The sequence below is a fragment of the Miscanthus floridulus genome, chromosome 18 (assembly GCF_019320115.1).
Source record: "Miscanthus floridulus cultivar M001 chromosome 18, ASM1932011v1, whole genome shotgun sequence".
Taxonomy (NCBI): domain Eukaryota; kingdom Viridiplantae; phylum Streptophyta; class Magnoliopsida; order Poales; family Poaceae; genus Miscanthus; species Miscanthus floridulus.
In genome coordinates, this window is record NC_089597.1 from 82022901 (window position 1) to 82045088 (window position 22188).

At 42.9% G+C, this 22188-nt stretch overlaps 1 protein-coding gene across 5 annotated transcripts; it reads left to right on the forward strand.

The window, feature by feature from the left end:
* Window positions 1–10196: 10196 nt before the first annotated feature.
* LOC136520093 (nuclear poly(A) polymerase 4-like) lies at window positions 10197–21872 on the forward strand. 5 transcript variants are annotated; one of them, XM_066513491.1, is made up of 12 exons: window positions 10197–11009; window positions 11158–11235; window positions 11318–11425; window positions 17098–17160; window positions 17247–17408; window positions 18890–19003; window positions 19098–19160; window positions 19237–19566; window positions 19645–19809; window positions 20218–21084; window positions 21172–21248; window positions 21346–21872. In XM_066513491.1, the coding sequence occupies exons 1-11, from the start codon at window positions 10905–10907 to the stop codon at window positions 21199–21201; spliced, it is 2085 nt and encodes a 694-aa protein (XP_066369588.1). In that variant the 5' UTR covers window positions 10197–10904; the 3' UTR covers window positions 21202–21248; window positions 21346–21872. The 5 variants fall into 5 exon arrangements, with proteins under 5 accessions (XP_066369588.1, XP_066369589.1, XP_066369587.1 ...); XM_066513492.1 differs by having other exon boundaries at window positions 21212–21248; XM_066513490.1 differs by having other exon boundaries at window positions 21172–21872.
* Window positions 21873–22188: the final 316 nt, after the last annotated feature.

Below are 22188 nucleotides of genomic sequence, written 5' to 3' on the forward strand. Positions count from 1 at the left end.
AAGAAGGACAAGAAGGAAAAGAAAGAGAAGAAGGACAAGATGGCCTTCAAGAAAAAGAAGGGTGGTTCATATGTAGTCACTTGGGATAGCGATGCTTCGTCAAGTGATGATGATGATGATAGTGATGATATCAAGACCACCAAAAAGAAGGTTCTTACAAGCATTGCTATCAATGAGAAACCTTCTCTCTTCGAATCTTCATCATGCTTCATGGCTAAGGCCACTAAGGTACAATCTTGTGATGATGAAAGTGATAAAGAATATGATGATGATAATGAACATGAAAATGAAAATGATAGTGATAGTGATAATGATGAACCTACTAAGGATGAATTATTTGACATGTTAGAAGATGCTAAAGAACACTTTGACATTAAGAGAAGGGAATGCAAGAGCTTGAATAAGGAGGTAAAAGCCCTTAAGCAAGCCCTTGATGAGCTCAAAGCAACTCATGAGAAGCTAGAGGAAGCCCATGAGAAGCTTAGCAAGGCTCACAAGAAGCTTGAAAAAGCTCATTCTTCTTTGCTTAATGAGCAAAATAAAAAGAAGCATGTTGAGACTTGCAATGTAGGTTTAACTTGTGATATAATTGATGAATCACTATCTATGCCTATCATTGTTGCTCCTACTAACCCTTTTTGTAGTACTTCCACTTCTACCTCATCTAGTAGTGATGGTCTCACTTGTGATGCCTCACTAGTGGTTCAGAATGAGAACCTCAAGAAGGAGGTCAATAAGCTCACTCACACTTTGGCTAAGGCCTATGGTGGTGAGGACCGCTTGCTTATGTGTTTGGGTAGCCAAAGAGCTTCTCTCTATAAAGAGAGATTGTGCTATACCCCCAAGAAAGGCAAGGCGGCCTTTGCTCCTCACAAGACTAGTTAACAATGGTCGTTTTTGCACTAATTGCAAGCAAGTTGGTCATAAAGAGCAAGAGTGCAAAAACAAGAGTAAAAATGCTAATGTATCCTCCCTTAAGCTTGATTCATGCTATATGCTTACTAAGGGTATAAATGGTGTGAAGGCTAAATTCATTGGTAAACCATGGATGGGCTCAAAGAAGAAAGCCATTTGGGTACCAAAGAGCTTAGTGACTAACTTTTAAGGACCCAAGCAAGTTTGGGTACCTAAAAAGAATTGATCTTCTTTTGTAGGTCAATTATAAAACCGGAGGAAGGCATTGTGTTCTTGATAGTGGGTGCACTCAACACATGACCGGTGATGCAAGAATGTTCAACTCAATCAACACCAATGGCAATGATGGTTATGATAGTATCACATTTGGTGACAATGGCAAAGGCAAGGTCAAAGGGCTTGGTAAGATTGCAATATCCAATGACATGAGCATATCCAATGTGTTGCTAATAGAGAGCTTGAATTTCAATTTGTTATCCATGGCACAATTGTGTGATCTTAGATTCAAATGCATATTTGGGGTAGATGATGTAGAAATCATAAGTGTAGATGGCTCTAATTTGATCTTCAAAGGTTTTAGATATGAGAATCTATACTTGGTTGATTTTAATGCTAGTGAAGCTAGATTATCTACATGCTTGTTCACTAAGTCTAGCATGGGTTGGTTATGACATAGAAGGCTTAGTCATGTTGGAATGAAACAATTGAATAGATTGGTTAAGCATGACTTAGTTAAATGCTTGAAAGATGTTGTGTTTGAAAAGGATAAGCTTTGTAGCTCTTGTCAAGCCGGCAAACAAGTTGGAAACACTCATCCTAAGAAAAGCATGATGAGCACTAGTAAAGCATTTGAGTTATTGCACATGGACTTGTTTGGGCCAACACAATACACTAGTATCGGTGGAAACAAATATGGCTTTATAATAGTGGATGACTACACAAGAGACACATGGGTATTCTTTCTAGTGGACAAAAGTGATGTATTTGCAACATTCAAATCATTTGTCAAAGACATTCACAATGAGTTTGAAACAACCATCAAGAGAGTTAGAAGTGACAATGGTAGTGAGTTCAAGAACACTAGAATTGATGAGTTGTGTGATAAATTTGGAATTAGACATCAATTCTCGGCCAAGTACAAACCTCAATCAAATGGTCTTGTTGAGAGAAAGAATAGAACACTCATTGATATGGCAAGGTCTATGCTTAGTGAGTACAATGTGAGTCAATCTTTTTGGGCCAAAGCTATCAACATGGCTTGCTATTGTAGCAACCGCCTCTATTGTCACCAATTGAAAGAGAAGACACCATATGAGCTCTTGAATGGTAGAAAGCCCAACATTGCATATTTTCGGGTCTTTGGTTGCAAATGCTATATCTTGAAGAAAGACACTAGATTAGGCAAGTTTGACAAGAAGTATGATGAATGATTCTTACTTGGCTATTCCACTACAAGCAAAATATATAGAGTTTGGAATTTGGATAGTGGTACTCTTGAGGAAGTTCATGATGTTGAATTTGATGAAACGAAGGGTTCACAAGTAGAGAATAAGAACTTAGAAGATGTTAGAGGCATTCAACTTTCAAATGCCATGAAGAACATGGATATTGGTGAATTGAGGCCTAGGCAAGTGAATGATGATGAAGATGATCAAGTGCAAGTGCTCTCTAACTCAAATGTGCAAGATGATACAAATCAAGTTAGTGTAAGTGGCTATCATGATAATGAACAAGATCAAGTGGCTAGTACATCATCTCAACCCAATGATCAAGCAAGTGCAAGCAATCAAGTTCCAATCCTCCAACCAACCAATGTTGCAAGAGATCACCCATTGGACACTATCATATGTGATATTTCAAGAGGTGTACAAACAAGATCAAGATTGGCATTATTTTATGAACACTTCTCATTTGTGTCATCCATTGAACCAAAGAAGATAGATGAAGCATTGAAGGATATTGATTGGGTAAATGCTATGTATGAAGAGTTGAATAATTTCACAAGAAATCAAGTATGTGAATTAGTAGAGAGACCAAAGGGACACAATGTGATTGGAACCAAATGGGTCTTTAGAAACAAGCAAGATCAAGATAGGATAGTAGTAAGGAACAAAGCAAGATTAGTAGCACAAGGCTATACACAAGTTGAAGGTCTTGACTTTGGAGAAACATATGCCCCGGTTGTTAGATTGGAAGCTATAAGAATCTTGCTAGCCTATGCTTGTGCCCACAATATCAAACTCTATTAACTGGATGTTAAGAGTGCATTTCTCAATGGCTACATCAATGAAAAAGTATATGTTGAGCAACCTTCCAGTTTTGAAGATGACAAGAAGCCCAACCATGTGTACAAGTTAAAGAAAGCATTGTATGGCTTGAAGTAAGCACCTAGAGCATGGTATGAGAGATTGAGGGATTTTCTACTCTCTAAAGGGTTTACAATGGGCAAGGTTGACACCACTCTTTTCATCAAGAAGATTGGAAAAGATCTATTTGTATTGCAAATCTATGTTGATGACATCATATTTGATCAACCAATCAAGATTTTTGTGATGAGTTTGGAAATATGATGGCTAATGAGTTTGAGATGTTCATAATTGAAGAGTTGAGTTACTTGGTCTTCAAATCAAGCAATTGAAGAATGGTACATTTGTGAGTCAAGGCAAGTACATCAAGGACATGATCAAGAAGTTTGGCATGAGTGATAGCAAAGTTATTAGCACCCCAATGGGAACTAATGGCAACTTGGATAGTGATGCAAGTGGAAATATGGTGGATCAAAAGTTGTATCGGTCTATGATTGAAGCCTACTCTATGTGACTGCATCAAGGCCGGATGTCATGTTTAGTGTATGCATGTGTGCAAGATTTCAAGCCTCACCAAGAGAAAGTCATTTGAAGGCTATAAAGAGGATATTGAGGTACTTGAAGCATACATCAAATGTTGGTTTGTGATATCCCAAAGGAGCAAAGTTTGAGCTAGTTGGTTACTCCGACTCGGATTATGCGGGATGCAAGGTTGAAAGGAAGAGCACCTCGGGTATATGTCAATTGTTGGGAAGATCACTTGTTTCATGGTCATCAAAGAAGCAAAATAGTGTTGTATTATCAACCGTCAAAGCCGAATACATATCCGCCGGTAGTTGTTGTGCACAAGTACTTTGGATGAAGGCCACTTTGAGTGACTTTGGAATCAAGTTCAAGAAAGTGCCATTGCTATGTGACAATGAGAGTGCAATCAAATTAACCAACAATCCGGTTCAACATGCAAGAACAAAGTACATTGATGTCCGCCACCATTTCATAAGAGATCACCAACAAAAAGGAGACATTTGCATTAAGAGTGTGGGCACCGAAGATCAACTTGCCGACATATTCACCAAGCCATTGGATGAGAAAATGTTTTGCAAGCTAAGGAATGAGTTGAACATATTGGATTTCTCAAATATGTGTTGATGCACCTCCCTACTTATATAACATGCCTCTCCTTCGAGCAATCCAAGGTAAAAGTTGATTGGCATGTCATACATCCTTGCTAAGGACTTGTTTAGTGCATCTAGACATCTTTCATGTTTAATAGGCTCATTCATGAAAATCAAATGAATTTGATGTTTATATAGTATCACTATTGCGTCTATGCTTGACTTAATCTAGTGGTAGCATATGACATGTTTATGGGATTGTAAACCTAGTGTTTGATCTAGAAAATAAACTCTAAGTGTTTAACTCAACATGGTACAAGATAACCCTTATTTGGAGGTGTGAAGAAGCTTATCCTTGGATCAAACTGAGTTAGATATCTTTGGCAAATGATCTAGATTGGACCAAATTTGAGAAAATTATCATCACCCCATTGATTGACTTTAATAATATTAACCTATCCACTTTTTGAACCTTTATGGTCATTGATGACAAAGGGGGAGAGAAACAAAGATATAAATGATAGGGGGAGAAATAACAAAGATGGGGAGAAAAGACATCAAAAGGGGAGAGATATGACAAAAAAAGGAATCAATTAAAACTTTGAGCACACAAGTAGGGGGAGCAAGCTCATGAACTTGTATGGTGCATTTGAATGTGCATTTCATATGTTTGCTTGCATGGCATAAGTTCTAAAATTCAAAATATCCATGCTTGTGTGATATATGCTAGTTGTAAGATTGAATGATGAAATAAAATCACTAGATAACTTTCATTTCCAAGTAAGTCTTTACAAGTGGTATCTTTTCAAAGTATGTTTACAAGTGGTATAGAACTAACCATGATGCTAAGGATGGTATAATGGTGCACTCCGATTGGTATCATGCTTCAAAGGTCCATCTTTTATACCTTAGCATCATTTGGTAGACATCGTCTCCTATATTTCCTATCTAAGCATATGTGCAGGCTACAATCCAAACTCTTCGCACATATGTAGGGGGAGCAATTGCTACCATATGGGGCTCATGAAACTTGTCCATATTCTTTTACACATGGTAAATATGCTTGGACAAGCAACATAGATTCAATTGAATTTTAATTCATATCTTTGTATAAGGGTTGTCATCAATTACCAAAAAGGGGGAGATTGAAAGCTCTAGTTTGGTTTTGGTGAATTGATGAAACCCTAAGTGCTAACCTAGTTTATCAAGTGATCATGAGATAGGTAGCACACCCCAAGTGATGAAGCAAATGAAGATCATAGCATGATGATGATGATACCATGATGATGATCAAGTGCTTGGACTTGGAAAGAAGAAAGAGAAAAACAAAAAGCTCAAGGCAAAGGTATAAACCATAGGAGCTATTTTGTTTTGGTGATCAAGACACTTAGAGAGTATGATCACATTTAGGATTGATAGCCGTACTATTAAGAGGGGTGAAACTCGTATCGGAATGCAGTTATCAAAGTGCCACTATATGCTCTAACTTATTGCATATGCATTTAGGATCTAGTGGAATGCTAACACCCTTGAAAATGTTTGTGAAAATATGCTAACATATGTGCACAAGGTGATACACTTGGTGGTTGGCACATTTGAGCAAGGGTGAAGAAGTTAGAGGTGAAATGAAGTTGGTCGCAATGATGCTGGCGTCGGTCAAAGCACCGGACGTTGGGTCGATCAGCGACTGAACGCTGAAGGGTTGCTTCCGGTCGTGGTGTTGGTCGGCACAGTGGTTAGGGTTAAGCACCGGACGCTGGGCTGTGTCCGGTTGGCAAAAACATGTTTTGGACCCTTACTATAAACGACCGGACGCTGAGGGTCCAGTGTCCGGTCAGCTCTGTCGGAGCATCCGATCAACATTTCGACCGTTGAGATCAAACGATCACCATTGAACGTAGGAGACACGTGGCCGCCATCGGGCGACCGGACGCTGAGGAGCTACGTCCGATCAGTAGGACCGGAGCGTCCGGTCACCCCGATCAGTGCCCAGTGAAGGGGTACAACGGCTCTATTCTGTGGGGCTTCTATTTAAGCCCCATGGCTAGTTCAAGCTCACTCTCTTGGCCATTTGCATTGACATAGCAACCTTGTGAGCTTAGCCAAAGCCCTCCCACTCATCTCCATCATTGATTCATCATCTTTGTGAGATTAGGAGAGAATCCAAGTACATTGCTTGAGTGTTTGCATCTAGAGGCACTTGGTGTTTGTGTTTCGCTGCGGGATTCGCTTGTTACTCTTGGTGGTTGCCACCACCTAGACGGCTTGGAGCAGCGAGGATCGTTGAGTGGAGGGTGGTGATTGTCTTCGGCTCCGATCGTAGTGATTGTGAGGGGTTCTTGACCTTTCCCCGACAGAGCGCTAAAAGGTACTCTAGTGGATTGCTCGTGGCTTGTGTGATCCTCATCTTGTGTTGGTTGTGCGGCACCCTATTGAGGGTTTGGCGTGTGATGCCAATTAGCGCGTGAACCTCCAAGTGAGTGAATCGCCACAACGAGGAGTAGCTTGCCGGTAAGCAAGTGAACCTCGGTAAAAATCATTGTGTTCATCATTTGATTCCGAGGTGATTGGTCTTCATTGATATTGATTCTTGTGATTAATTGGTTCACTCCTCGACACGGCGGTATAACTATCTTGCTTACTCTCTTTACATTACCGCAAACTAGTTGTCAAGCTCTTTAGTATAGCTAGTTGTGAGAGCTTGTTAGTTTGGTTAGTGTGGCTCTTTAGTTAGCATTTGAGAGTACACTAACTTAGTGTAGTGACATAGCTATTGTGTGGATACATACTATATAAATTAGAATTGTGGTAAGTGGCTTACAATTTTAGTAGGCTAGCGCAACACTTATTTTGCCTCATAATTGTTTAATCGGTTTGCTAAGTGTTGTTGTAGACATTTTTATTAGGCTATTCACCTTCCCTTTAGCCATTAGGACCTTTCACCTTACTGCATGATATATCTGGCCAAACTCTCTAAATCTCTTCTTGAAATTTCTGACAAGATGATAAAAGCATTCTCTTTGCTCTGCATTTGGGAATACATTCTTCACTGCATTCTCCAAGCCCTTGCAAGCATCAGAACAAACAGCAAGCAGTGGAGGATCACCTATTGCCTTCTTTAATTGTTCCATGAACCAAGTCCAGTTGTCTATGTTTTCAGAAGCTATGAAGCCATAAACGAGTGGATACATCCAATTGTGACCATCAACTGCTACAGTTGCGGCCAAGTGACCATTCCACCTTCCATTAAGTGCTGTAGCATCTATGCTCAAATGAGGCCTACAACCTTCTAAAAAACCATCAATGCATGGTTTAAGAGCACAGAAAAAATGGTGGAAATATATTTGACCATCCACCTCAAGTACCTCAATCTCAATGACACTCTTGGGGCACCGCTTCATTACCTCGGCCTTCCACCTAAATAACAGCTCAAAACTCTCTTTCCATTTGCCATAAACCTCTTCAAGAGCTCTTTGTTTACCCCGCCATACAGTGTCATATGCAATTTGACACTTGTGATCTGTCTCCAACTTCTTTTGCAATTCCTTAGCACCAATATTTGGATCAGCTCTAAGGATACTCACAGCCTTGCTAGCTACCCACTTGCAACTTGAAGTTGTAGTTATCTGCCTCATGCTGGACACACACTCGTGCTTATCGACTAAGACGGTTACCTGTAAAACAAAAAATCAATGAGATTGATATTAATTTACATAACAAGTAGAATTAATGAAATAATAAAAAAATTATTCACCTCCACAGTGCCTTGGCCTTTTAGTTTAGTGCCATTTATTCTCCAAGGGCAAGTGCAATCTTCATCACCGTACTTCAAGAACAAGAAGGTTGCACTCTACTGCCAGAAGAGGAGCAGTTGGAAGCAGCGATCTCGCTAGGGCTAGAGCAGTGGACATGCCTTCTGCCGGCTCGTCCAGACCTTTTGCTGGACCTTCTGCTGCCGTGTCCACGCCTTTTGCTACCGGCGCGGCCATGCCCTCAGCCAGCCCGTCCAGGCCAGAGGCGGCGGTCGTGGCCACACCAGAGGCAGTGCTGGTCCTGGGATTGTTGAGGTTTAGAGCCAAACTCAAACTTAGGCCCGCTTAATATAAAAGTCATATCAATAGTACTAAATTTATAATGGATACTCTCTGACTCATTAACTCATTTACTTCTGTAAGAGTGGGTTTTAAGGATCTCCTCTTGAGGTGCTATTCTATCTTAACTGGGTTGGCAAAAAAATTTTGTTTCATATAGATTTCTTAGCTTGTATGACTCTTAAAAGATTTATAATGGATACTCTCGGACTCATTAATTTATTTACTTATTTCTTCTTACTTTTTTTTGTCTCCTTTTCTCATTTCTAGAAGACTATTTTTGACATAACATACCTGGGCCCCCTTGGTCTGGCACTTTTTAGCAGCTACTAGCTTGTTATTAAGGGCGGCTACTTTCTAGCACTGCAGCTACTAGCTTTGAAGGTGGATGTCAATACGTATATACATCGTACATACCTGGGGCCCCTTGGTCTGGGGGGCCTGGAACGGCTTCCCCGTTTGCCCGCGCGTCACCCTCGCGGTGGTGTCCCACGCGTACGCAGCCTCCTCGGGGGGCTTGTACGACTCGAGCCACACCAGGCGCCGGGTGTGGATGTTCCAGATCATGGAGTAGTACCTGTTTTTGCGCTGCTGGACGCCGCGGTAGTTTCGCACTGGACGCATGGCCGCCGCCTTCCTCGCGAGCTCGATGATGCTTCCGCCGCCTTGCATCCTCGCGAGATCTGAATTTGATTGCCCCTACCGGATGGATGGATGTGCAGCTGCTGCCGATGATGTGAATGTGTTGCCAGGGTTCGACTGCGTGGCCACACCAGAGGGCGGCGCGGCCAGGCCACAGCCGGTCGGCGCGGCCACGCCTGAAGGCCGAGCAGCAGGGCCAGAGGCTAGCGCGGCTAGGGCACAGACGCCCAGGCCAGGGCCGGCCAACGTGGCCACGCCTGAGGGTAGCGCGGTAAGGGCAGAGGCGGCCGGCGGCCCTTCTGGATCCGGTGGGGCGAGTTCATCTCCTCCATGGGCGGCGCGTCGAGGAGGATTGGGCGGGCGACGGCGGTCAGACGAAACTTCAGAAGATGAAATGAAATGTCGGGCTCATGCAAAAGGATACGTAAGGCCAGAAGGTTAAAAGAGTCAATTAAGGAGCAAAACACATGTATTTTGATTATCAAAGTCAAGAAATACACCAAATGTCATGTAAAACAAAGTAACAACGTTTCAAGTGTCGTTTTAGCAAAGTCGACGATTGGAGTCCTATAATAGAGAAGCCCATTGTTTCGCGTCCTATAATAGCAATTTTCTCGATGTGGGTGGTCTTGGAGTCGTAGCCGGTGAGGCAGCTCTTGGCGTTCACCCTGTATATCTTGAGCAGCTCCAGCGCCATCTGCCTCGCCGTCGTCGAGCACCCGCTCTGCATCAGCAGGAGCAGCCTCGTGAGCTCGCCCTCGGCCGCCGAAGCCGCGTGGCCTACGCCGCGGCGCCAACGAATACAACACGGGCCGGGCCCTCCCCCCGATGCCATTAGCTATTCGGCCTGTTCGCTGGTTTGTTTCTGAGCTGGTTTGGGCTGGCTGGTGCTGGTTTGTTGTGAGAGGAAAACACTGTTGGCTGGCTGGTTTGGGCTGGCTGAAACCAACGAGCGAACAGGCTGATTATCTTAATTAATTAATTAATAAAATAATTATATACACCAACCACCCGTCCAGTCGGCCACCCCGTTGAATTCAACGCGACCAAATATCCGATTAACCCCTCTCCTCCCGGTGAAAGGAAAAAATCTGCGTCCACCGCCCCCCGGAAGGAAATAGGCGGACGGATAGCCCACAGAACGCACGCGCTCCCCTTTCTCTCTCTATACTCCCTTCACCCTCCCCCTACCTATTCGCCGCCCCTCTCTCTCCTGCCCCTCCCCCCGCCGCCGCCGCCCCACGGCCCACCCCGCCGACGCGCCACCTCCGTCTCTCTCTCTCTTCCCCGCCGACGCGGGGCGGCGGATCGCCGGATCCGCGCGGGGAAGGGAGATCTGGATTGGATGGTCCTCTCCGGCCGCGCCTAGGCCGGCCTGATCTGATCCGACCCGTCCCGTCCCGTCCCGGCGGTGCAGTCCGGGAAGGTCCTGTGGGGGGATTTCGGACTCGGGCGCTCGAGTCTCTCCGCGGCGAGGGGGGTTTCGGGCCCGGGCAGTGTCCGGATCCGTGTGGCAGGCGGTTGGTTACCTTTGCGTAATCCTAGTCGGAGTTACCGTGCTCAGCAGCAGATATAAGGGATCGGTCGGGCGCTCCAGATTGAGCCCGGGGAGTGGTCGTGTCGCGCCCGTTCTCCGCGTGAAAGTCCGTGATTTTGTGGCGGCGCGGCTGCGAGTTGCCGTGATTTCTCGGGGTTTCCGGCGGCCGATCCGCTCTAGTTACCCTATCCTGTTCCTTCAGGGCGGCGGCCTCGTGTTGGGGGCTCGTCGTTTGTTTGCCGTGCCGAGTCTTCCGAGGAGGATTTGATTTAGTGTGTGTTCTTGTGCCGTTGGTTCCATGGCCAGCGGCTCTGATCCCCCGAAACAGTACGGAATAACCAAGCCCTTGTCGTTGCTCGGGCCGGTGGAGGCCGACCTCCAGAGGACGGCGGATCTAGAGAAGGTTTTTAATTGACTTATAGTTTCATGTTACCAGTATTGTCTCAATTCTTTGCCTGACTGATATTGTACTATCTAATTGCAGCTTTTCTGTTCCTTGCCGGACTGATATTGTACTGTGTAATTACAGTTTTTCTGTTGTTGATTTGCAGTTTTTGGTCGAGGTGGGTCTCTATGAGAGCCCTGACGAATCTGCTAGGCGGGAGGAGGTGCTGGGCAAGCTTGACCAGGTAGCTACTCTTGTTGCCACACGTGTTCTTATGCTCAACACAGCATTATCCTTCCCTAAGCATGCTCTTTTGGCATTTGCAGATTGTAAAAGACTGGGTTAAGCAATTGACTAGTCAGAGAGGATATACTGATCAAATGGTTGAAGAGGCAAATGCTGTACTCTTCACCTTTGGCTCATACCGTCTTGGGGTAATTTCTACCACTTCCCTTTTACTAGTTGCGCCTGTTTTGCTCTGCCACCCGTCTTTTATTCATTCATTAGTGGACTCGTGATGTACTGATGTGTACAGTCTAGATATATATATATTCAGTAGCCAGCTACAAAATAAGTTATTCTGTAGCCACCTCTATTTACGATAATTTTATATACTAATTTACAATAATGTCAATACATATTTACGATAGTTGGGTTACTATAACACATGGGGATATTTACCATAACGTTATAGTAAACCACATAGTAAGGAGTTACTATAATCTCGTAAAGTAACAGTAATTATCGTAACTCAAAGTGGCTACAGAATAAGTTATTTTGTAACCAGCTACAGGGTAGTAGTTCTATATAGTATATTTAGTAGGCAGCTACAAAATAAGTTATTCCGTAGCCACCTCCATTTACGATAATTTTATATACTAATTTACGATAATGTCAATACATATTTACGATAGTTGGGTACTTGGGTTACTATAACACATGGAGATATTTACCATAACGTTATAGTAAACCACTTAGTATGGAGTTACTGTAATCTCGTAAATTAACATAGTAATTATCGTAACTCAAAGTGGCTACAAAATAAGTTATTTTGTAGCCAGCTACAGAACAAAATAAGTTATTCCGTAGCCACCTCCATTTACGATAATTTTATATACTAATTTACGATAATGTCAATACATATTTACGATAGTTGGGTTATTATAACACATGGAGATATTTACCATAACGTTATAGTAAACCACTTAGTATGGAGTTACTGTAATCTCGTAAATTAACATAGTAATTATCGTAACTCAAAGTGGCTACAGAATAAGTTATTTTGTAGCCAACTACAGGGTAGTAGTTCTATATATATATATATATATATATATATATATATATATATATATATATATATATATATATATATATATATGGTTTTGATGCTCATTTAACTGCGTTCGTGTCCTATTAAAATACAACAACACAACAACAACAAAGCCTTTAAGTCCCAAACAAGTTGGGGTAGGCTAGAGTTGAAACCCATCAGAAGCAATCAAGGTTCAGGCACGTGAATAGCTGTCTTCCAAGCACTCCTATCTAAGGCTAAGTCTTTGGGTATATTCCATCCTTTCAAGTCTCCTTTTATCGCCTCTACCCAAGTCAACTTCGGTCTTCCTCTGCCTCTCTTCACGTTACTATCCTGACTTAGGATTCCGCTACGCACCGGTGCATCTGGAGGTCTCCGTTGCACATGTCCAAACCATCTCAACCGGTGTTGGACAAGCTTTTCTTCAATTGGCGCTACCCCTAATCTCTCACGTATATCATCGTTCCGAACTCGATCCCTTCTCGTATGACCGCAAATCCAACGCAACATACGCATTTCCGCGACACTTAGCTGTTGGACATGTCGTCTTTTCGTAGGCCAACATTCTGCACCATACAACATAGCAGGTCTAATCGCCGTCCTATAAAACTTGCCTTTTAGCTTCTGTGGTACCCTTTTGTCACATAGGACACCAGACGCTTGCCGCCACTTCAACCACCCTGCTTTGATTCTATGGCTAACATCTTCATCAATATCCCCGTCCCTCTGTAGCATTGATCCTAAATATCGAAAGGTATCCTTCCTAGGCACTACTTGACCTTCCAAACTAACATCTTCCTCCTCCCGAGTAGTAGTGCCGAAGTCACATCTCATATACTCAGTTTTAGTTCTACTGAGTCTAAAACCTTTGGACTCCAAAGTCTCCCGCCATAACTCCAGTTTCTGGTTCACTCCTGTTCGGCTTTCATCAACTAGCACTACATCGTCCGCAAAAAGCATACACCAAGGGATGTCCCCTTGTATGTCCCTTGTGACCTCATCCATCACTAAAGCAAACAAATAAGGGCTCAAGGCTGACCCTTGATGTAGTCCTATCCTAATCGGGAAGTCATCCGTGTCTCCATCACTTGTTCGAACTCTAGTCACAACATTGTTGTACATGTCCTTAATGAGCCCGACGTACTTCGTTGGGACTTTATGTTTGTCCAAAGCCCACCACATAACATTCCTTGGTATTTTATCATAAGCCTTCTCCAAGTCAATAAAAACCATGTGTAGGTCCTTCTTCTTCTCCCTATATCGCTCCATAACTTGTCTTACTAAGAAAATGGCTTCCATGGTTGACCTTCCGGGCATGAAACCAAATTGGTTCATAGAGACCCGCGTTATTGCTCTCAAGCGATGCTCGATAACTCTCTCCCATAGCTTCATAGTATGGCTCATCAACTTAATTCCCCGGTAATTCGTACAACTTTGAATATCCCCTTTATTCTTGTAGATCGGTACCAATATACTTCTCCTCCACTCATCAGGCATCTTGTTCGATCGAAAAATATGGTTGAACAGCTTGGTTAGCCATACTATAGCTATGTCCCCGAGGCATCTCCACACCTCGATTGGGATACCATCCGGTCCCATCGCCTTACCTCCTTTCATCCTTTTCAACGCCTCTCTGACCTCAGATTCTTGGATTCTCCGTACAAAGCGCCTATTGGTGTCATCAAAAGAGTCATCTAACTGAAAAGTTGTGTCCATATTCTCACCATTGAACAATTTGTCAAAATACTCTTGCCATCGATGTCGGATCTCATCCTCCTTCACCAAGAGATGCTCCCTTTCATCCTTAATACACTTAACTTGGTTGAAGTCCCGTGTCTTTCTCTCACGAACCCTAGCCATCCTATAAATGTCCTTCTCCCCTTCCTTCGTACTCAAATGTTGGTAAAGATCCTCGTACGCTCTACCCTTTGCCACACTTACAGCTTGCTTTGCAGTCTTCTTTGCCACCTTGTACTTCTCTATGTTGTCCACACTCCTGTCATGGTACAAACGTCTATAGCATTCTTTCTTCTCCTTAATAGCCCTTTGGACTTCCTCGTTCCACCACCAAGTATCTTTAGCCTCGTGTCCCCTTCCTTTGGTTACTCCACACACCTCTGAGGCTACCTTCCGAATGTTGGTTGCCATCTTGTCCCACATGTTGTTTATGTCGTCTTCGTCCTTCCAAGAGCCCTTTTTGATAACCCTTTCCCTAAATACCTCTGACGTCTCTCCTTTCAGTTTCCACCACTTTGTTCTTTCAATCTTAACTTGTTTATCCCTACGGGCACGCACCTGAAAACGAAAATCTGCCACCAAAAGCTTATGTTGAGAAACAACACACTCTCCTGGTATCACCTTGCAATCCAAGCATGCTCGTTTGTCCTTTCTTCTTGCGAGGACAAAGTCAATCTGGCTACAGTGTTGTCCGCTACTGAAGGTCACTAGATGAGATTCTCTCTTTCTAAAGAAAGTGTTGGCTATCATCAGGTCAAAAGCTACCGCGAAGTCCAGAACTTCCTCCCCCTCCTGATTCCTACTACCATACCCAAAACCTCCATGAACTGCCTCGAAACCTGCGCTTGTAGTACCTACATGCCCATTAAGATCTCCTCCTATAAAAAGCTTCTCACTACTAGGTATAGCTCTAACCAGGCCATCTAAGTCTTCCCAGAACTGTCTCTTAGCACTCTCGTCGAGGCCTACTTGGGGGGCATACGCACTAATTACGTTCAAGACCATATCACCAACGACAAGCTTGACTAAGATAATCCTATCTCCTTGCCTTCTCACTCCCACCACACCATTCTTGAGGCTCTTATCAATCAAAACTCCTACTCCATTTCTATTCGCGACTGTCCCTGTGTACCAAAGCTTGAAACCTGTATTGTCCACCTCCTTCGCCTTCTGACCCTTCCATTTAGTCTCTTGAACGCATAATATATTTACACGCCTCCTAGTCGCGGTATCAACTAATTCTCTTAACTTACCTGTAAGTGACCCTACATTCCAACTACCTAAACGGATCCTAGTTGGTTCGACTAGCTTCCTTACCCTTCACACCCGTCGACTCAGATGCGAAGACCCTTGCTCATTTTTCACTACACCCGGGCGCCGATGTAGCGCGCCACTAAGGAAGCGACGACCCGATCTTTGGTCACTTGACACCATGCCCAGATCACGACACTGCGCGTCACGGGGGTGACGACCCGGCCCTTGCCCATTTAACACCATACCCGGGTTCCGATATGGCGCGTCGCTAAGAGGGTTACGCCCCAACGATTTTCTTTCGGGTTTCATCTCCATTAAAGTGGCTAAGTTTTTACATTGGCTCGCCACGCCTAACACAACCCTCCTCCTTTACCAGGGCTTGGGACCTGCTATGCTGAGACACCAAAGGCGCCCCACCATAGGCGGAGTTGTGTCCTATTAAAATACAACAATGGAATTTCTTGTGCTTGAGGACTAGTTGCAAAGTTACAACTGATATGGAAACAGTCTAAAATATTGGGAAGGTGGATCTATGTGGTGCAGGAGTTGTTGCATTTATCCAGACCTGCTTTTTTGAGAACACAATTTAACGAGATAAGAGTCACAGTTTTTTTTAAAGTAAATTTACTGACCAGTATACAACTTAACATGAAGTTCTGCAACTTGCCATGCTACCTTGTGATCTTAAGCATGTGCTGGTTGAGAACAATTTTGAGTTTCTGTCTTTCTGAAGACCTTCACATTGTCCTTGTTAAGCCAACATATAAATTTCAAATAGGCCATAGTGAATGGCTACTATGCATCTGCAGTCTCATGCAAGTATATCTTATATGGCTGCTTGAATTTATTGCCCTTGTATCATCTTTACCAAACACCTGCCTTGCCTTTTTGACCTATTCTATTAGACTATTACTCTAGGGACCCACTTAACAACATAAGTTTTGAATAATAACATGAGTCTAGAAATAAATGAATGTTTAATTGAGTTGTACAAGCAGCATTTTCAATCCATGAATTGATGATCAACAGCATCATACAAGATGCACTTTGTTTTAGTGAAACTTGGAACATTACTGGATTACTGGAATATAAGTAGCAACAACAATGGTTTTGGAATATGCATTCCACAGGGAAATGTGGGTGAGATGAGGCATTTTTGGTTCTTGCACAACAATGTTCCACATTCATCATTGGCCATAGTTCGAGTTTAATGGTCATGCTCACACATGGTGGCCGCTAGGCTGGTTTGTATAGATACCTTGATGACCATATGTCATATCACTTTGTTGTGTAACGTTGCTGTCAATTAGAATCTGGATCCAAGCTGAATCTTTTGGAGGTAGTCATGCTGCTGTCAGAGACATAATAATAACTGTCAGAGACATAATAATAAGTGGTAACCGGCCATTAATTGCTGGTGTCTGCTTCTAGTGGCTGGTAGGTACCATACCGGCCAGTAATAGGTGATTTAAAGTTCTGGTGTAACCTTGTGATTCTAACAAGTATTAGGCCACACAAACACAATCTTGTGGGATTTTATAGGTGTGTAATGTAAAGAACAAACCACCAAACGAAATGAACCAGAAACACAGGATTATCAAGCTGGTAACTACATGATTAGGCCATCGGCCTAGTTCTGGTTAAAATCAGGCTTGTAGTTTGATGTTTGTATCTTCATGATGCTTCTGATCACAAGGCTGTCTGTAGAAAATATATAAATTACGTGGAGCTGAATGTCTTTCTGTAATCCTTCTCTGAAAAATTTCTTATACTTTATTTTTGCTTTTTATTTCACCTTTGGAGGTTCATGGACCTGGAGCTGATATTGATACACTCTGTGTTGGACCTTCATATGTGAACCGTGAGGTGATTTTTTTTTTTGTTCTGTTACACATTTGGTGTGGTTTATATATTAGAGACAGGATTTTACTAACATATGATTCTGTTGTCAGGAAGATTTTTTTATTGTACTGCATGGGATATTAGCACAAACAGAGGATGTGACCGAGCTGCAGCCTGTACCTGATGCACATGTCCCTGTTATGAAATTTAAGTTCCATGGAATATCTATTGACCTTCTTTATGCCAGTGTCTCCCTCTTAGTTGTACCAGCTGTAAGTTTCTTACTAGATGTTGCCCCCAGTTAATCAATTGTTTATCTGTTCAACTTAGACATAGCTTATTTCATGAGGTGTTTGAACTTGTATACAACAACAACAACATAGCCTTTCAGTCCCAAGCAAGTTGGGGTAGGCTAGAGTTGAAACCCACCAAGAGCCCCAAGTCACGGATCAGGCACTTAAATAGCTGCTTTCCAAGTACTACTATTCAAACATAGATCTCTAGGTATATCCCAAGCTTTCAAATCTCTTTTTATTGCCTCCCCCCATGTCAATTTCGGTCTTCCTCTACCTCCTCATATTATTAGCTTGGCTTAGGACTCCACAATGCACTGGTGCCTCTGGAAGTCTCCTTTGGACATGGCCAAACCACCTCAACCGATGTTGGACAAGCTTTTCTTCAATTGGTGCTACCTCTAGGCGATCACGCATATCATCGTTCCGAACTCGGTCCATTCTTGTGTGACCGCAAATCCATCGCAACATACGCATTTCTGCAACACTCAGTTGTTGAACATGTCGAATCTTTGTAGGCCAACATTCTGCTCCATACAACATAGCCGGTCTAATCGCCGTTCTATAGAACTTGCCTTTTAGCTTTTGTGGTACCCTCTTGTCACAGAGAATGCCAGAAGCTTGTCGCCACTTGATCCACCCTGCTTTGATTCTATGGCTAACGTCCGCATCAATATCTCCATCCCTCTGTAGCATCGATCCCAGATACCGAAAGGTATCCTTCTTAGGCACTACTTGACCTGTGTTTGAACTTGTATCATAAAGATTTTTTATTTTCAGCTGTTCTTTTAGTGTGACACAGACTACAGCCTTTTGTATTAAACATGGTACATGGCAGTGTTTTGTTTATGTCTACAGGTGCCGTTCCTGCTTTAGGTTAATATACATTTGATGAGGAATTCCTATGACTCACTTGGTGTCTTAGTTGTGTCAGAGGTTCTATCTTACGGGCCTGTGCTTGCAATACAAAGTCAGTCTTTTGCTTCAGTTTTAAGTTGCAGATTACTTGTATTTTGGTAAAAATCTGACTGTTGCTACCAAAACTTTTAGAATTTGTTAGAATGCCTTCCATCTATATATTTTGTAGTCATCCTGGTAAATTTTATCGTTTTGTTACCCCTGGTTGCACTGCCTTCTGTTTCTCTGCTGTAGTGAGGTATCTAGTGTGAACATTTTATTCTCGATATTCCTGAACTTTGTTTTTTTGCAATGCTATTTTTGTGACTTTGAGATGCATTTATTTACAAGTTCTTCACTATCAGCCTTGGTTCATTGGGACAAACGGGTTAATTTTACAGACATCAATGCAGAATTCCCTCTGCTGTTGATTTCACCAAATCTTTAGTTTCTTTGTCGTGTCCTTAAATTTATGCATGAAGGTTTACATGTGGGTCCTGCATCATGCTGTATTATGCCATTTTGTTCCAAGAGATACATATCTAGTTAACATGCTACTGCAGGACTTGGATATCTCTCAAGGATCAGTCCTTTATGACATCGATGAAGCTACTGTCCGTAGTCTTAATGGGTGCAGAGTAGTGGACCAAATCATTAGACTTGTTCCAAATATTGAGGTTGACTTGAGGAATCAGATACGCATGTTTCGTTTTCTCAACTGTCACCTCTACAATATCTGAACGTTCTAATTCTATGCGTCTTTTCTTACAGAATTTTCGCACGACATTAAGATGTTTGAAGTACTGGGCAAAAAGAAGAGGTGTTTACTCTAATGTAAGTTTTTGTCACAAGTACGCTTGGCTAACTTCCTCTTCAACTGGCTATGATATCCAATCATTCGTTTTGCCAGGTTACTGGTTTTCTTGGTGGTGTCAACTGGGCTTTACTGGTTGCACGTGTCTGCCAGCTCTATCCCAATGCTGTGCCAAGTATGCTGGTCTCACGGTTTTTTAGAGTTTTTACACAATGGCAGTGGCCAAATCCGGTTATGCTTTGTTCCATAGAAGAGGATGAAGTTGGTTTCCCCGTTTGGGATCCACGCAAAAATCCTCGAGATAGATGTCATCATATGCCCATTATAACCCCTGCATACCCGTGCATGAACTCGAGCTATAATGTTTCCACAAGCACGCTGAGGGTTATGATGGAACAATTCCAGTTTGGTAATAAAATTTGCCAGGTAATCTTCTTTGCACCATTGAAGTTACTATTTCATAAATACTTACCCTGACCATGTATTGTATGCCCTCTGGTTCAGGAAATTGAAATGAATAAGGCCAGCTGGTCTGCTCTTTTTGAGCCTTTTCAATTTTTCGAAGCATACAAGAATTATCTACAGGTTGACATCATCGCCGAGGATGATGAAGACCTTAGACTTTGGAAAGGATGGGTTGAATCTCGATTGCGGCAGCTAACTTTGAAGGTAATGTGCTCGTATGTTATAGCCTGTTCGTTTCGGCTGGATTGGCTTATAAGCTATGGCTGAAAGTACTGCTGGCTGGTTTGGTGTGAGGAAAACACTGTTGGCTGGCTGATAAGCCAAGGCTTATAAGCCAGATACAGGCTTGCATCATACAAGCTTAGTCAACTTGCTAGCTTGCTGCTTGTTTTGTGCCAGAGGTGGTGGTAGGAAACATGTTGGCAAGCCACTGTTAGTTTTTCACTGTTCGATTCAGTTGCTATTTTGATTGTTAGGGGTAAGATAGTTTTTTATCAAGGTGGTGTCATTGTTTCTGTCAATCAGTCCCATGATTTTATGTCTAATTTTAATGCTGTTGCTGTTAATTTGTCATGTGCTGAACTAAGATAATTTCTTGTCGGTTGTAAACAGATTGAACGTGATACATATGGAAGGCTACAGTGTCATCCGTACCCACATGAGTATGCAGACCCTTCTAGGCAGTGTGCTCATTGTGCTTTCTTCATGGGATTATCAAGGAAAGAAGGTGTGAAAATACAGGAAGGACAACAGTTCGATATTCGTGGAACGGTGGATGAGTTTAGGCATGACATTATTTTGTATATGTTCTGGAAGCCCGGGATGGAGTTAGCTGTTTCTCATGTTCGGAGGAAGCAGATCCCAGCTTATGTGTTTCCAGAGGGTTATAAAAGACCTCGCCCTTCAAGACATGTGAACCATCAGTCTGATAAAAATGATACTGAAGATGGCACAGCGACCAGGTCTCCGGACAGTCAGCTGAAGAGAAAGCATGATTCTGTTGGAACTGATGATATTGAACCCAGCAGGTCTGCTAAGAGGTCATCGGTCAGCCCAGTTCATCCGAAAAATTCACCTCAATCTGGGAGCACTGGCGATGAGACTAGATGCAACAACCAAATAAAAAAGGCTCCTAGTGATGCAAGTGGTGGCAGTCCGGCTTCACCTCAGGCATCAGAGAGAAGCCCAGATACCATTGTGTCTGCTCCTAGGTGTACAACAACAGGAGTAGTGTGTTCTGGTGATGCAGTTAGTAAACATGTTCCTCTTGTTGAGAACCGCACCACTCCAACTGTAGCAGTGTGCACAACTTTGAAGCGCGTAGCTGAGAAAGTTGTATCAGAGCTAGTTGGAAGTGAAAGGTTGGGGAGCAACAACAGTGCTGAATTGCTGGAGAGTATGGAAAAGGATGTCCTTGCGGAAAATGTTCGAATTGGCGGGAATGGAGTTACTCAAGGTGGCCTTCCAGAAGAGTTAGAGGTGATGCTTCTGGTGCACACTGCTCCTGTTTTTGTGCTGTCTAACATGATCTGAACGTTCTCATTTAACTTTTTTGATGTATAAAAGCCAAACCATAGGATTGAAGTGGTTTCTTAAGCTGATGCAGGTATGAACAAGGATACATCATGGAAGTCGTCACTGAGGCATGGTCTTGAACTCAACCCTTGTGCATTCAGTATCTACATTGCTCTGTTTTCTTTATACTCGGCGGTTTGGTATTTGTCTGCTACTTTATGGCAGGGTTAGTGGCATCAACGCACAAGATTGGGGAAAAAATGGTGTAGAGTTGGACAAGTTCTACCCCTTGCTGGATGGAATGGTAAGTAGCTCAACTCACAAGTTCCTTCTGGACACAGATTTGCAATTGCGGGGGTTTCTCTGATGGGAGATGGTCGAAAATCATGCCTTGCAACGGCATGGCAAAAAACAACAAAGAAGATTTCGTGGAAGGGCATGGTCGAATATCATGTCTTGCTAGTACACTCTAGATGAGCATGGACCTTCAGTTTTCGGTTTTTACTTGTCGAGCAGCTGGCTCTTGTGTATGAACTGAGCTGCAGCGGGCTTCCCTGAGTTGACTTGTTTGAGTCTGAGATGCCCCTGCCATGCTGTAGGTCTAGAATAGAACTAGATGAGATGCTGTGTCCCCTAAGGCCCGTTTGTACCCCTCCTTTGTAATCTAAGATTTTTGACTGTTTCTTGTGTGCGCTAGTGGTACCATTCATGTGATGATTCTTGATGAGTTATAAAGGTCACATTTTCTGTTTTGGTGCTCTCATTGGAACGAAAAATTTGTGAGCAATCAGTAGCCAGCGGTGATTCGGATTGCAATCTGTCGTCTAAACACACATGGTGATACGGATAGCACTTGGTTTTCTTAAATCGGAGTACTAATAAAGTGATCTTGTATCTCTGTTGTTTCCCTACTCACTTTGTCTGATACATAGATTTTGCATTGTCTACCGGGGCCACAGACTGCATTGTGTCAGGCACGATCACATTAAATCTTCCAAATTACAGATCTGGCAAATGGCAATGCCAACATAGGGTCTGTTTGGATCCACTATATAGCACTAAAAATTA

Excerpts from the sequence above, each read along its gene's own strand:
- LOC136520093 (XM_066513490.1), top strand. The coding sequence starts at position 10,905 with ATGGCCAGCGGCTCTGATCCCCCGAAACAGTACGGAATAACCAAGCCC. Across the intron at positions 19,161-19,236 it reads GAAGAGGTGTTTACTCTAAT|GTTACTGGTTTTCTTGGTGG; the intron begins GTAAGTTTTTGT and ends TCGTTTTGCCAG. Across the intron at positions 21,085-21,171 it reads GCCTTCCAGAAGAGTTAGAG|CCAAACCATAGGATTGAAGT; the intron begins GTGATGCTTCTG and ends GATGTATAAAAG.